Raw genomic sequence first — 16,178 nt, forward strand, 5'->3', positions numbered from 1 at the left:
AAGGGGAAAATCCCTGGTACTCAGGCCAAAAAAGAGGCAACATTTCCAGCAACACGCTGTGGCTGTGGATGAAGGGCAGGGAACAGAACATTTTTGGTACCACCTGCCCAGCAAGGCAGGATAGGCCACACCATGCTCTGGCGTGCCTTTCTATGCCGCTGGCTTCCCCTGTGCCCTCGTGTGACTGCCACTCTCACTCGGGATTCATGCAGGAAATGTGGGTGAGAAGTTCTCTGACAGCAGACGTAATCCTCCCGCGGGCTGCCCCAGGAGGTACCCGGGCACCAGCCTCCCTTTGGGCGGCGCATTGACTCAGCGCCTGGCACCCCGCTCACAGCTGGGGATGTCCCATGGCACCTGCAGGAAGTTTAAACTGAGTGTGGAGGTGTGCAGCTTGTTGCGAGGGCAGGAGCTTCGATGAGCTCAGCAGGGGAGAAAAACCCTTTAGGAACTTGCTCTGAATTTTTGGAGGTGAGGGGCTGCTGTGGTCCTTTATAGCATCGCCTTTAACATAACGCACTGCACAGAGGCCACTCCATGCCCGTGGATGGGGGACCGCATCTTTTGGAGAAGGTGCGTCTTTTGGAAGAGATAACCCTGTCTTCACATGCAAGGACCTCTGAGCTCTCCCCCACATCAGTTCTTCCAGCAGCAAATACGTGCACACAAACACACGCTCTGCTAGAAGCAATCACTGCTTTTCTAACTTGACTTTGCTTAGCTTTAACTTCCAGGCATCACAGTTGCTGTTTCCTTTCTCTGCTGAACTCACATTCCTACTTCCCCCCCAAAAAAATCAAAAATCTTGTGCTTGCTACAAAAAAATTTCACTTCATTAATCTAAATCCCTCTGGCTATACTGTCACAAAATACTGCTTGGAAAAAAGAAAGCTGCTTCAACACTGCTGCCTTGGAGAGCTTGGTTACTCAAATGCTTAAGTTGGGAAGACCAAAATGTTCCCTCCTGCCCCACCACTTCCACCAGCGTGTTGCAAGAGAGTGAAAAAAAAGGTCTTGCAGTGCCCCATCTATGCATCATGTCAGTCCCTCAGAAACAACTCCTGCTGTCATCAGCTCCTGATATTTGCGGTATTTGACACAATACACAGTGATAAGTTTGGGGACATCCTTTTGCACAGCAACCCAGAGCCGCCGGGCACTGCAGCTCCCTGGCTCCCACATCACGGCTCTGGCTTTGCCTGGAGCCTCAGGACACTGGGGACCGGCGCAGCACAGACTGCTGCCGGTGAAGGATGCTGCTTTGTGCTGAAGGAAGCTTCTGGGACCAACCAGGTGCTGAAATCAGCCTGCAAACTGCTGAGGTTTTGTTATTTTTTTTGTCTGTTATGAAAACAGAAAACAAAATCCTGACTTTCTCCACGGCTGAAGTCAGTTTTGTTGATTACGAAACGATCCCTTCGCCCATCTCTACTGAAGAACGTGCTGCACAGCAACAATGTTGATTTCTGAAAGCAAGGGATGTTTAGGAAAAAAAATTGTAGCAAGAGTCAAGCTAGAAAATCTGATTTTGGGAACTCCGTAACAGCCACGGATTACAGCAGTAAAGGTTGTGTATTGCTGTTTATTCTGAAAGATTAAAATTAACACCCCCATTATTAGAGCTCCTCATTATGCACTTTTAAGGAGAAACTTTGGGCTATCATCGCGCTGGGGGTTTATCGTTGTCTTTTTTTCCCTCTTGGTAGTTACAGTTACTTTGATTCTAAACAGTGACGGCAGCTATGGAAAAAAACACTCCAGCTTTATCAAATGGTCCGAATGAGGTTTGCTATAATCAGCAAGTGGTGTAATTCTGCACAGAATATTAATTGCAATATTGGCCCCCTTCCAGCTCAGCTCTTTACAGCTCCATTTAAACACTGTTTGCTCTGATCTAATACTAGTTCGAGATGTTGCTGGAATTTTTTTTGCCATTAACTGCATGAGGCAGAAGGGCTGTTCCTTTTAACACATAGATCATTCAGCGCACAGAATGCTTCTTATTTCAGAGCCCAAATATAACATTTTATCATCTAGTGAATCTGAAATTTGCTTGGATAAAACTCAATCCTGCACCATAGAAGTCTGTGAGTATTTAATGAAAGCTAAACAAGGCCCACATTGATACAATTTATGGCTTCGTTATTTGCTAAAGGCTTCTTTACGAGACTTGTATCGCCACATTAATTACTTAAAAATATGTCCATCTGCACTCAAATAATAAAAATATACATACGAGCTGTAACAAAATACCACCCTGACCCATGCAGGGCAAGCAAAATCATTCATGCTGCAACTATAGCAACTACTAAAATAGCAAAGCACACTGATTTCTGACATGAACCTGCTCCTAATGTCCAAAAGACACTGTGTGCTGCGAGCTTTATATACCAGCTCCCAAAATATCCGAGTCCTGATAGGATGAGAAAATACTGTCATGTTCTTGCACCAGGCCAATTACAAAGCTCTAGTTCCTGTGCTGGGCAAGATGTTTCCTGTTGATAAGACAAAAAGGACAACATCACACTTAGCTGCTAACGTTATCTGGGACCCTCGTGACCTCTTGGAAACTTTAACAATTGTAGGGTTCAGCACACGTAGAAGCGCTCTGTCTTGTGCTGTTGATTGAATAAATAAGCAAGAAGGAAAATAAACCCGCGTTCCACAGCCATGTGCTCGCTGTTGGTCAGGGTGTCATTAGAGGTGGCTGGAACACAGATGAGAGCTCAGCGCTCGTAGCAAAGGGTTCCTACCTCTGGCGTGGGGCAGCACTGGATTAATAAGTCCTTTTCAAAACAAATACAGCAAAAAGGTGGAATCTGATACTGTAAAATTTTCTTTTGTCAATTTTAAACATACTCCTTTTCAACCTTACAGACTTTTTTTACACGAGAAGATGAAAAAGCAGATTTCATTTGTTTATAACATTGGCATTTCTATGCAGCCCTCATCCATATCCTTTCCCCCAAGCCTTTTCTCCAACTTCTACCAGCTCTTTAAGGCTTAAAGTGGAAAAAACAAGAATGAGCTTTCTCCTTCTCTCTGATTTGGAGCATCAGCTCAATACCTAGTTTCCCCACAATGCAATCCAGTCTGCCAGTAAGGAATCGCTCCATGGAGCTTTCCTCGCCACCCGACAGGGACATCAGTGACTTGTAGCCCACTGGCTTGAAGATTTACAAATAACACGTTTATGGCTCTAGCCTGGTCTGCCCGATTTCCCTAGATACTCTTTTATCCTTTTAAAATCCATGGTGCACCAAGCCATGCTGCTTCAGATGGTTTAAGAAAGCCTCAAATGAGGTATAAGATGCTCCTTATTAAGGAGAAAAGGAGTTTTTCTTAACAAAAAACTTTTTAAAGCCTTATAATTGAATATTTGGGGTTTAGTTCTGTGCTAAGGGCGAATCCTTTCAATGCTGCTTAAAACACCCCATCCACTCTTCACCTATACCTGCCCAGCTGGAAGAGCAGAGATAAAACTAGCCTGTGTTTTTCCTTGCTCAATTGTTATTCCTGCTGGAAAGAGGCAGAACTTCTTGCGATAGTTTCCTTTGAGCAGTGCTTATTCACAGCAAGTCACAGTGGGAGAGGGTGGGAAGCAGAGTTCATTCATTTTTGTAGCATAACATAGAGCAAATTGTGTTTGGATTTCACTAGATATTTGTTGTTTTACGTTTCTTTGCTTTATATTGGAGAAGGGCCTGCAACAAAACTTTGATCCAAGGTACAAATCCACAGCCAAGATTTGAACTAAGCCCACAAACCTCTCCAGAATGGGCTGTAGCCCAGCACACTGACTTTAGGAGCATCTTGTTCTTCACATTGCTGATCACTTGCTTCAGGCCTGTTTCTGCTTATTTATTTGACCATCAGCCTGCAAATGGACTTGGAGGCTCCAGGTTCTAGTACATAATTTTTTTTAAGAATAACCTAAAGTAATTCCACCTACAGCAAAATAGAGCTGCACCAGTGCAATGCTGCAGCTGCCAGGGGAATCAACAAGAGCAGAATGAGCACAAAGAGATGCTAGTGGCTTGATGAGGGAAGAAGAGGAAGGAAAGGGAGGTCATAAGGTTAAGCTGGGCATAGTTTCTGATATTAGACTCAAAACTATCCAAATCCTCTGGTTCAACTGCTCTGCCAACAACCACTGTGACGGAACAGCTGAGGTGGGAAATGGGGCTTTAACCTTCCTGCGTGATGCCATTGATTCTGCAGGGCTACTGACAAATCTCAATTTCAGATTGCTGTTTGCACCAAGTTCCTGGGAACTTCTCTCCAAACACATCCCAACAAAAGAATCCTTCATTTTCAGAACAAACCCAGAACTGAGTTTAGCTACAACTCCTATCTTGAAAAACACAGTATGTTTCTCTGTTTAGGAACAGGTGTGCAAGAAAGAGCTGGAGGTGCTGCTGCCCAGAGCAATGGGCACGTCATAAAGAGCCTGCGCCCAAAGCTGGCTGCGACCCACACACAGACCCCGTGCTGCCAAAGCCAGAGAGATCGAAGTTACAGCCCAGTTCACCAGCCCCAGAAAGGGAGGAAATACAGAAGAACCCAAAGTCTTTAACTAATGCGCTAATGACAAAGTGAAGGAACTACAAAAGGGAACCTCCTGCATCTGACTGCTGCAAGAGATGTGACTAACAATGCTTTCATAAACGCTGAGTCAAGACAATGTGCAGTAACTACAAGAGAAACAAGTTTTATCTGTGCGTAAAGAGGGCATGACTGGCAGAACACTCTGGATTGCACAAAATTCAGTGGAGAAAGGTTTACGTTCGTTCATGATCTCAGTACTTCTGTAGTATAAATTACGTTGTTGTATAATTAAGTACCATAGCAATTAAGATTATTCAGTTGTCCCCTAACTTTGCTCTCTCACACTATTTTCTGCAAGGCCATCAACCCTCGTGGTGCCAGGGCTGCTGAAATTACAAACAGAGTGGGTGTCAACCACAGAGGGGAAAAAAAAACAAAACAACCACATGCTGAAGAATTGCAACACATTGCATTTGGCACAAGATAAAGATAGAGGTGCCAAAGTTTAGCCTATTTCTTGTCACAGAATGTAAAATCAGAAATAAACAGGTGCATCTCTCAACCTGAGACAAACCCACTACGGATGAAGTCTTATTGTCTCTTTTTACGTGTAAGAATGCTTTATAGGCAAAACCAGCCCAGATTAAGAGTCGTGACGCAAATATAAGCAGTCCAAATAGGATACAGGCACAAAAGGATGGCAAGAAGGAAGAGCAGAAACACATAAAAGAGAACCAACAGAAGAATCACTCCAGCTGGAAGACAAAGGTAGAATGAAACTTTTCTAATGCACCCATTTTCCTTGATTGGGAGGTAGGTTCTGGCTTCTTTTATTGGGACAAACCCAGTTTTCTCTAGAGGTAATCAAGCAGGGGTGAGTGGGAAGACACTCTTTCTTGTATGTTGGGTCAAACAGAAGCTTTCAGACCACCAGCTGAGTCACAATTTGTGACCAGCGATGTCCATCACCACCAACAGACAGCTCCGAGTGGCTGCTTCTGTGGCATGGCAGAGCCGCTTCCCCTTCCCTTTGTGCCGATGCCCTTTACTTTGTGTCGCAGTTTTACCATCACTGGCCCTGTCGGTAACGGAAATAGGAACGTTAAGAAAGAACTGTCAAACTAAATCCAGAAGTTACCAAACACCAAAAATCATGCTAAAAAAATAATGTAATTACAGTTTTGGGTGGGTTTTTTTGGGTTTGTTTTGTTTTGTTTTTTTAATAAACTCAGAGGTACTAAAATAGCTGTACCTTCCCAATCAAAGGACACATTTTGTACACAGCGTTTGTGGGTCTCTCTGGCCATTAACGGCAGCCTGCGGTGTGCTCAGAGCGCCACCTACCGGCGGAACGAGCCAGGGAAAGGAGGAACAGACGTTGCAGCTGCAACCTTTCATTCTCGGCAAGCCAAGCCGTCAGCCGCCGCAGGAAGCGAAACTACCTCTTCACTCCAGCGGGGCAGCGCCACCGACGCACCTTGAGGAACAGCTATCTAATCAGTTAGCAATTAAATAATGGGTAGATGAGGTTACAGTTTTGTGTGCTAGGGAAGCGAAAGGGGGAATGCTTCCTGCTGTTGAAATATTCTGAGTCAGCAGTCCTAAGGATAAAGAAGGAGAAACACACTTAAGCTTGATGAGGAAAAAGAGAAAAAAAAAAAAAATCACCTGTTTCCCTGCTTATTGCAACAACAAGAAGACTGGAAACATTCAGACATTGCTGGCTTAATATTGGGAACAGATGTGTTTTCAGAGCCTTTCAGTTTAGTCTTTAAACATTCCAAATTCTGGGTAATAAAGCTATGAAACCACGTCAAGCTGGACACACACAAGAGACACTTCACTGCTTATCTGAACTCTGCAAATTGTCTTTTAAAAGTATTTTGTATGACGCACTTACCTGTAACATAGAGGCCGACCACCAAATCTACATTTTTCCACAACAGGCAGAGAACAGAAGGCACCAAGACAAGAAAGATTTAGCAGTTGCTCTAAGAAGAAAACTTGGCAAAAAAAAAAAAAGTTACTCCTTGAGCAAAAGCTAGTGCTGGAATAGTATCACATCTCTTTGTTTCTGACTTTACGCCCATCTAAATACCCAGGGACCCTACATTTTGACAATGAATAGATGAAGAGGTGAGTTTTTGCTTTCTGAAAGAGAGGGTGCTAACAAGTGCTAATTTTATGATGCATGGGTGAATTTTGCAGAGAACAACAGAAAAGCAAAGGTTTGGGCAGCATTCAATAGACAGATCAGGACTATGAATTCTTTCAGCTTTTCTGAAGTTCAGTTCCATTTATCCAGGCCTCATATTAGGACAGCTGAGGGCACACCAAGATCAGAGGCTACAACTTGCTGCAGATCAAACTGAAAAAAGAGTAAGTGAAGTGCAACTGATTCAGAGAGGACTTTTTGCCCTTTATTACTTCCTGGACAAGCACGGCTGATGCCCCATCATCAAAACAGACGCAAACTGCAACAAAATATGAGAAAACACTGTTCCGGTCTGCAAGATATAACCTTCAACAGGAAAACGAATGAAGCAATTAAGAGTCACATTTTACAGGCAAATAATTATAGTGAACACTTTGAAGAACAGAGCCATCAGAAAGTGATCTGTCAATCAGTTACAGTTTTAATATAAAAATGTTTAGTCCAGTCATAAGCTTAATTGTTCAAATGAAAACGAGTAATGGAACTGCAATCTTGGACAAGATGATTTAATTTGTTTTGACATCAAGCTTGTTGGGTGACAAATACAGAAATCTTACTCCAGAATATACATGTCCACACCTCTTGCTGCCCAACCAGCTGTCTGGTTATTGCCTGGATAACTCCAGATACCGGGCTTCCCCGAGGCAGATCTTCCTGTAATAGTACAGCAGCTGCATCTCAGGTCTGAATTTAGTCGATTTTTTGCTGCTAGCATATACTGTATACACAGGTATATCTACATATATAGTCTATGAGTATTCAGTGGGGATGACTGAAATACCTTCTGAATCTTGTGGGAGAGTCAAGGACTGTCAACAAAGTGGTGTGGAGAACTTTGCGCACAGTATATGACACCACATTTGCGGTCCCCTGTTTAGATTTTGATGGTTTAAATGTAGCATCTGTCAAGAGTACTAAATTCAAACCAAAACATTCTAAAAATTGTTTAAAGAAAATACTGATAACAATCAACATTGTTCTGAAAAATCAAAATAACTATGTACACCCATGCCAACCTTAGCTTCTCAGAAAAAAATGAAACTGCATGTAAAAAAAAAAGCAACCTTTAAGTGTAACATTCTGAACTGTTATCCATTCTGCCAGGAAGTTACAATAACAGTTGTTTACAGATGGAAAAGACTGAGAAGAAATCATCTCCCTTCAGGCAAATAAAGTTAGTTCTAGCAAACTATAGCAGAAAAGGGAAGTATTTGCCATAAATTAACAGAAAGGCAAGCTGGAAGAAAGATGGCAACTGTATTTTTATCAGCCTCTTCAGAAACAACAAGCAGTTTTCAGGAAGAGGCTGGAGTATATTACTATTATCTGGAAAAAAAAAATAAAAACCTCCCAATCTTCCTACAAATTTCATCACCTCCAAACTTGGTTGTTGGTTGGGTTTTTTTAATAATTAATCTAAGATCTTATGCCTACCTATTAGAGTTCTGAACTTCTTTTACAAATAGGTATTTTTTTAAGAAAAAGTACTAGTTAATTGGCATAGGGATTTCATGCCCTAGGGGTATCACAGAGTTGAAACTCTTCAGTCTGCATGTCGACTAACGTGAACTAGCAATCATCATGCTTCCACAGAGATGGTTCCACAGACATTTTCTCCTGTGATCTCTTGTTCTCAGTTAACTTAGTCTTTAACCAACCTGTATTTTTGTTTCCAAACCCTTCACTTGTTCTGTCAGATTAATTGGTCTGAAACCATGCAAAAAGACTAAACTGTATTTTTCAACTTCAGAGTTTCAATTCATATTCCGTAAATTTTTATAAGTTAACAGAGCTTTGAATGAGTTAAGGCACTCATATGCCCAGAAAAAAATAAATACCTTGGGCTAAATACAACTAAGTGTTCAGCAGTCATTTAATTGCACAATCATCTCCCTAATTTGTAGTCTAATGCGGCCAATGTCTTTAGAGATCCTAAAATACACGTATTAGAAACATTGTGAATGTAATGGAGAAGGCATCGACAAGACATTCTCAAGGTTCATTCTGTATTCCTGGCCCCTCAAGGTAACTGCTACTCCTAATGTAATTAGCATTTAGCAGCAAGATCAGCATGTTCTAAGAATGAAATAAATATTCACACAATCAATACTAATGTTTCAAATGCTCAAACACATTATTGAAAACAGTAAATTTCCAATCTTTCTCCTGCCAATCCAAGACTGCAGAAACAAGACCCTTGGCAACAACATTCACAGCTCTCAGTACCACAGAAGCTTCTGCAAACAAATTCTAGGCCTGAAGTTTTGTTGTCTGTGGTGCTTGCGAGGTGTTTTACTGTGTTCGAAGCTGATAGTCTGTGAAGGTGAAAAAAAAAAAAACCAAAAACGAGTTTTAGTAAATTGTCTTACTGAAAGGAGTAAAGCAGATCAGCAAATCAGGATGAAGTGATGTAAATAAAACCAGATTTTTGCTTAGAATGGCCATGATAATGAGCTCTATTAAGGTATCTGGAGGCAGTTGTGCTTCCATGCCAGAAAAAGTTAGATAAGAAAAAAAAAAATTCAAACCACCCCGCCACTTTTACTTGCTAACAATCTAATACCACCTTTTGGCAGACAGCATCTTATACATCTTAAAGCTGGCAGAATGATACAAGTAATTTCTCCTTAAATTTACAATTCCAGGAATCTCACTGAATCCCAGCTGAATTACAAAATACTTGGACAGTGTTACTGAGCTGTCCCATTGGATCTTTCATTAAGCCACCAAAAAAGGTGACTGGGCAAACCAGCACACCTTAATCTAACATGTACCTAAACCGTATAGTTTAACACTCAAGAATATGAGCAAACTGGCTTTGTGAGTTTCAATTTGCAGGTGTATGCTGGAGAAACAGAATATGCAAGTTGGAGATGTCTACAGTCTACTGCCTTCCATTTACCTCCATTCTGGGTAATATAACGAACCCACGGGAGAGCCTGATAGCCACTCTTCTCAATTATCTTTAAGTAGCGAACCTGGAAAGAAAGATATGTTAAGGAAAAAAAAAAAAAAGTCTCCCATGTCAGCCAAAGACCATTTAGGGGGAAAACAAATGTTTCGGTCAAAAATTTCTTTCATGTGTAACACTGAACAGGAATTATCAAGAAGACAAGAAAAACTTGTGTGTTAAGAATCCAGCACATCATTAACTTATCAATACTTCTATTTTCAGCTACTAACCTGGATTCCTGAAGTGGTGAAATATGGAATCTCAAACTTCACACTGATGGGAGGTTTTCCTTCCTTATCTTCAGCTTCAACACTTGGAAGTCCAAAGTGGGCTCTCATCAGGTATTCTTTTCCACCCTACCCAAAAGGGACAGATATTTTTTTTTCTTCTTGAAAACTTGCAACAATACAAGTGGTTTTCTTCATGTCTAACTGCTGAACTCCACTATTCATTTCAGCTGTGCTCTAGGGCTTAAAAATGAGCACTTGTTTTTATTTAAAAAAAAAAAAAATTAAAGATGCAGATCAAATTAGAACCAGCCTGAGGCATAGTTCATTTTCTTCCAGCCTCATACTCAAAAGCCAAGGGTGCCACTGACCATTCTGACAGAATGGTGACAGACAGCTGTACTACCACACCATTAGCATTTGAAATGGAACCACCCAAGAAGCGAAGTCTTACAAACTAAAACAGCTGCTGCTAAATCTAGGCCAAGGGATTACACCATCCACAGACATCGCTCAAAAATCTGCTCTCTAACCTAGTTCTGAAAAAATATCCCAGTTAAACATAAACAACAGTATCTTCAACGTCTATTAGCAAGTTCCAATACTTCATCCAAGGGCAAAAGGGAAGAGTCCAGCCCTACTTATCTGATACTATTAGAATTTGCTTTACGCAGAGTCTGAACATTCATAAAATAATGAAGTTAACTAATTATTACACTACTAGGTGATAAGACTAAAAACAACACTTACTGGAAAAGATTTAATGGACCAGACAATTTCACTGTTCTCTGGAACCCATTTGACACTTCCAACAGTGGTTTTAAACTTTGGTGAGTCCGCATCATTTGGAACCGGGATGTGAATCTCCACATTGTTGGCAGTTGACCTACGCTTAAATTGACTTTTTGCCTAAAGAAGGAAAAAAAAATATCAGAAAAGCAGGCCTCTAAGTACTTTCATCATGCTAGTGAGTTCAGGGAGCTGAGGCACATACAATACCACTCCACCCCAATCTACAAACTGAGAAACAGAACTCCAATGCTGAGACCATAACTTACAAATGAACTTTGCAATAAGATCCAAGTCCCACAGAAATACTAACTAAAATGTATAAAAATGCATGTGCTGCCGGTCAAGCTTTGGAAACAAATCAAACAGAAGTCTAAAATTAGCCATAATTATTTAAAAAATTCTGACCTTGATCATGTACTCGATGCGGCTGTGGGAATGTTTTTCAATCACAGACTCAATCCAGATCAGTGGTTTTACCTAATGGGGAAAAACAGCAGCTGTAGGTTTTACTTTGACACGCTTATTAAAATGTTGCTTCTCCATAAAGCTACACTCAACATGTGAACCCCACAGAAAACAGAAAGCCTGTGGTGTTCCAGATGACAAACAAGTTGTGTTTGGTTGGGTTTTTTTTAATATTTTTTAAATAAGAGCAGGTACTGGAATACCAACCACCAAGCGTTACAAGAATTACAGGCTTAAAAATTTGTCTCTAATTAATCCTTAATAACAAACACTTGTATTCCATTTGATAACTCAACATACTAGGAACTGAACTATGACAAGCTCTAAAAATAACTAATACAAACTGCTGCCCTGAAGATAAAAAATTAATACTGAACTTCTCATTTGTTGTCTCCTGTCATAGCTGCACATTACAGACCATCTGCATATTGAAGTTTTCCTTCTCTGAAAGGAAAGCTATCCTCATCACTGTGGCTAACAGACTCTAATAAAATTAAGTGACATAAATACTGTTGTTGTCAAGCACAATGAATTGCTACACTGACATTTCATCACATAGCTTAAAAAACCCACCACAACAGTGATCACAGGGACAGTATTTCAGGAGCAGTTTGAATACTAGTTGAGACCCATTGCCCAGTTACTTCTAAATTAATTCTTACTTCCTCCAAAAAGAATGAGCACAAAGCTTTGCTATTAACAGTTCACTAGAAAACTACTATGCTGCCCATATTTTTAAGGAAAAAACCCCACCCTAACATTACAGGAAATCCATTAGCAATTCTGTCTACAATCTAAAACATGATCATATAAAAAAATGCAAACATCCAGACTTACGTGGGTATTAAGACGGTATGACATGAGTTCAAACTCTCCATCAGGCGGAATGAAAGAAATTGTCCTGTCGTTTTCAAAGCGAGAGAGACGAACACACTGGTGAAACTTTACATCCTCCAGTTCTACTGATTTACTTTTGCCACCTAGCAGAAAATACACATTTCAAGGTGCTACACAAATTATGTCTGAAGTCTCATCCCAGGCAGTTACACAGCAAAGCAGATGCCTGCTGACATTCCTCCATTCTAGCCAATACTTTCTGTACCTCGCTACAGGCTTTCAGGACTACAGAAGCCCCAAGGTTAAAAAAAGAGATGAGGAAGCCTAGATGGTTACCATGGTATTCCATCTTTGCTTGGTACTGTCATGTGAGACCTAAAGGGACTATTTCTAACATCTTAGGACAAATCCTGTCAGCTGAACCTCACGCATCCCAAAACCTAAGACTTCAGATAACATCCTTCATGATTATCAAGATAACATGAACATACTCACGTCCTGTATTATCAAAGAGAACTTTGTCATTTAAACCAAGGCGCAGCTCTGGCATTCCCGAGAGAAAGACTCGCATTTTAATGGATCCAACTATCTCACTCCGTAATACGTTTCCATTGGCACTGACCTGAACAAAAACAAAAAGGAAGGTAAGACTGCTCTTATGTGACATGTTGCAACATCAAACAACACTCCCACCCCATTCTCATGTCCCAAGTTTTCGTGGAAGTCTTCCTCCTGAGAAATTAATCCAGTAGAGTAGAATCAGATCACAGAGGTGACGGACACAGACAGAGGAGGAAAGGACAGATCAGAAGTGAGCAATACACCCAAGGAAAGCGTGACTTGATGCTGGACGTCCTACAGATACTCTGTCTTAATGACCAACACTGCTTTGAGCATCACAGTACACTAGCCACAGTCAGGCCGACTTTTTGTCGTACCCTTGCAGGTTTTCAGACAGTAAGCCCTTTTCCACACTTCCTATTACAATTCTCATTACAAGTTAAAGGTACCCACCAAAAGGTTAACAGACTCTATAACATCCAGGAACACTTCATTTTTCCTGTATTTTATCCCTTCTGATCTCCATGAAACAGCATTCGTAACAGTGGCAGGTGGACGTGGAGCTCCAGTTTCAAGTTTGTGACCTTCCTGAGTGATGTACCTTTACAGTCACAGAATTGGCAGGAAAAAATGCAAATTATTTTTTTTGATAATTAAACCAAGCCAAAACATTTGTTTGCATATGGAAGAAGGCTCACAGCTTTCCGAGGAGTTTGTCACAGAATGATACTTACTCTTGTAAAATTTTACTGTCAGTGGTTTGTGGATAACCAAAATCCATAAGCTCATCTAACAACTCATAAATAATAACAAAATTATCCCTAATGCTCTCTTCTTCCAACTCCTTGAAATATTCAGAAAAAACCTGAAACAAAATGACAGAAGGGAAGGGAAAGAGGATATTAATGGACAAAGCACAGCGCATTCTGAATGTATTCTTCTATTTAGGATGATTTTTCAAAAGCCCCAAACCAAACCCCGTAATTCACAAACAGCATTCTGTTCAGAAGATTAGCCTCAGGAAACCCACCTCAATTAAAAGAGAGCTAGAGGATCCTAGAAGCAACTCTTTAACTATTATGAAAAATATTTATTCTGGAGAAAATATTTTTCATGCCAGGTACAGATGAACCAAACACAGAATCTATATGATATGTCACTACTCATGCATCAAGTTCACAATTCTCTGTGTTCTCAGGTCTTGTACAACTACTTACAGCACTGTGTCACATCCTTTGCCTACTCAGCTACAAAATATCAATTCTGTTATTAGTGGTTAGGAAGATAGTTCCACAAAATAATCAAATATAAAGTAAAAATGCTATTAACCATACAGTTCTTTAAGGCTGTGAAAACTATGTGCTTCTATTTAGATCAGACTTAGACTGAACTGAAAAGGCGGCAGAGGTTACTTTTGAAATTTCATACTCACCTGAACTACTTTATATAAAAATGAAAACACCAGTGATACACAAGCATTTTTCTTAGAAGTTGCAACAACTGATCAAGGATGTTGAGGAACACACATTCAAAATCACCATTCAAACAAATGTTTAGTAAGTGCATTTTTTAATGCCTTTAGGCAAGTAGAGTTGGCCAAAAAAACCCAAGAGTTAACAGTACCTCTGGTCTAATGAGATACAAATACAAACATTCAGAAAATAATTTATCAGAGTAAGATTAATACAAACACTTTTCTGCACCCTATGCTGCTGGTGCACATTATGTAAAGCAGAAAATTACTTCCTTTAACAAACCCTCCTTATGTCACTTCACCCGTTCTCTAGCTTTGCTTTTAGAGACAATGAATATAACACAGCAGCGCCTAGCGTATCAGCATATGCGAGCTAACTGCAGTATCAAGGATACGATACAGGTTGTTATGTTTAATCCACATAAAACGAACTCCTCCGTGTGCTAGAATAGGAGAAAGTGTCCCCTCTTCTTCCTTTTCCATAAGGATTGGCATGAAATGCTCCACCTCTGACATGTCCACATCTCCACGGTAATTCCGACAGATGAGAACCTAGAAGGAAAGCAACAAAATCCTTCTGGTTTTTTTCTTTTTCGTGAGATGTTGCTACCATGCAAGACCAATACACAAGATGTTTGGAAGGCCTCTTTAAGCAACTTTAAAGTTGCCAAGCTTCGCTCTAGCTTCCCTGCATCCTGTGAGCGCAAATCACAATGCCAGAACACTTCGCTGATTAGAATGCAGATACTAATTTGCCATTGCAAAGTCATGTGGTATTTTTTTCCAGTTATGCTTCACCTATGGCTGCATGCGCCCTAATGGGAATCTTAAGATGGGAAAACACAGCAACTCCTCTGAGACAAATTACCTCCAGTTACAGCAGAGATTAGTTACCCCAGGAGGGATGCCCGAGGGCACAGGTGCTCGCAGCAGCCGCCTCACTCAGCATCTGTAACTGAGGAGACACAGGCCACGGCTGCCCTGCCACAGCTCGGGTCCGCAGCGCCACGTAAAACCGGGGCTGGCGGCAAGGAGGCACCAGGAAGGGGCAAACGGCTCCCGCAGGCCTCAGCGAGGCCGGGGAGCCCCCACGCCACCGCGGCCCCCCCGCCCAGACTGCAGCGTGCCCGACTCCCGCAGCAGCCCGGGCCGAGGGAGGCCGTTCCGCTGCGGCCCCACAGAGCGCCCCGCCGCGGCCCGGGCCTCACCTTCCCCTTCAGGTCCAGCACGTAGACGGCGCTGGCCGACATCGCCCCGCCGCCGCCTCCCGCCCGGACCGCCGTATCGCCCGGCCGCAGACACACCGACTTCCGCTTCCGGCACAGCACTTCCGGCAGGAAGTGACGAAACGAGACCCGGCCGCCACGGGCAGGGAGAGGCGCAGTCCTGCGCCGCGGCAGCGGAAGAATACCTTGACTCACGGAGCAGTGGCGGTTAAATAGTCCCGGAGCTCATTCTCCGCTGAGCAAATGTTCCGTAGCAGTGCGAACAGCAGCGGGCCGGGGGCTGCGGCCCACGGGGGTTTGGCAGGGCTGCAGGGGGGGGCCTGGGCCAGCCACTGAGCACCCAGGGCCCAGCCTGTGGCAGCGGAGGGCGAGTGTTCGGGTTTAAGATCAATATTGGGGTTTAAGAGGTACATTAGGATTTTAAATGTCAAGATGGGCATCATCTCTCAAAGGGAGTAAGAACAGTGAAGGCGCTTGGAAAACTCCATGCACAGCCCCTGATTTTAGAGAAGCTGGCACCAAAAAGAGGAAGAAAGCAGCAATTTAATGAGAACTTACACCAAAATTACAAGTTACAGCAGACCCCCCCCACCTCGCCAAGAACTCTAGATAGAAATTACACAAGAAGCTTATGCTATGTGAGCCTGTGAGCCTCTTTGCTTCCAAAAAGAACAACTGTTTGTATAAAATAAATAAAGGAATGTTTTCCAGCTGGCTCGCAGCAGTTGATTTTGGCCTTAATCTCACTTTAAGCACTAAAAAAAAAAATAGCCCTCTGCCCCTACAGAAATCAGAGTGCATCAGCCAAGGAAAGACTGTGTTGAATATTTGGTTTTAAAAAACAAAAACCAAAACAGTGAAATAAGACAGTACAAAGTCA

The 16,178-nt window shown here is 42.0% G+C and overlaps 1 protein-coding gene across 1 annotated transcript; it reads right to left on the minus strand.

Moving 5' to 3' along the window:
* Window positions 1-7,164: 7,164 nt before the first annotated feature.
* Window positions 7,165-15,412, minus strand: AP1M1 (adaptor related protein complex 1 subunit mu 1). Its single transcript, XM_040591818.1, has 12 exons — window positions 15,281-15,412; window positions 14,468-14,624; window positions 14,031-14,098; window positions 13,333-13,463; window positions 13,052-13,199; window positions 12,533-12,659; window positions 12,038-12,180; window positions 11,141-11,212; window positions 10,694-10,852; window positions 9,947-10,072; window positions 9,666-9,741; window positions 7,165-9,078 (listed from the first exon to the last, which is right to left on the minus strand). Exons 1-12 carry the CDS (start codon window positions 15,320-15,322, stop codon window positions 9,056-9,058), a joined length of 1,272 nt encoding a protein of 423 aa, XP_040447752.1. The 5' UTR covers window positions 15,323-15,412; the 3' UTR covers window positions 7,165-9,055.
* Window positions 15,413-16,178: the final 766 nt, after the last annotated feature.

The sequence above is a fragment of the Falco naumanni genome, chromosome 4 (assembly GCF_017639655.2).
Source record: "Falco naumanni isolate bFalNau1 chromosome 4, bFalNau1.pat, whole genome shotgun sequence".
Lineage (NCBI taxonomy): Eukaryota > Metazoa > Chordata > Aves > Falconiformes > Falconidae > Falco > Falco naumanni.

Coding starts and splice junctions, on each gene's coding strand:
- AP1M1 (XM_040591818.1), bottom strand. CDS start 15,322: ATGTCGGCCAGCGCCGTCTACGTGCTGGACCTGAAGGGGAAG. Junction 14,099..14,467: donor TAAACATAACAACCTGTATC/GTATCCTTGATA, acceptor ATCCTTGATCAG/TTGTTGCAACTTCTAAGAAA. Junction 9,742..9,946: donor TCACCACTTCAGGAATCCAG/GTTAGTAGCTGA, acceptor CTTTCTTTCCAG/GTTCGCTACTTAAAGATAAT.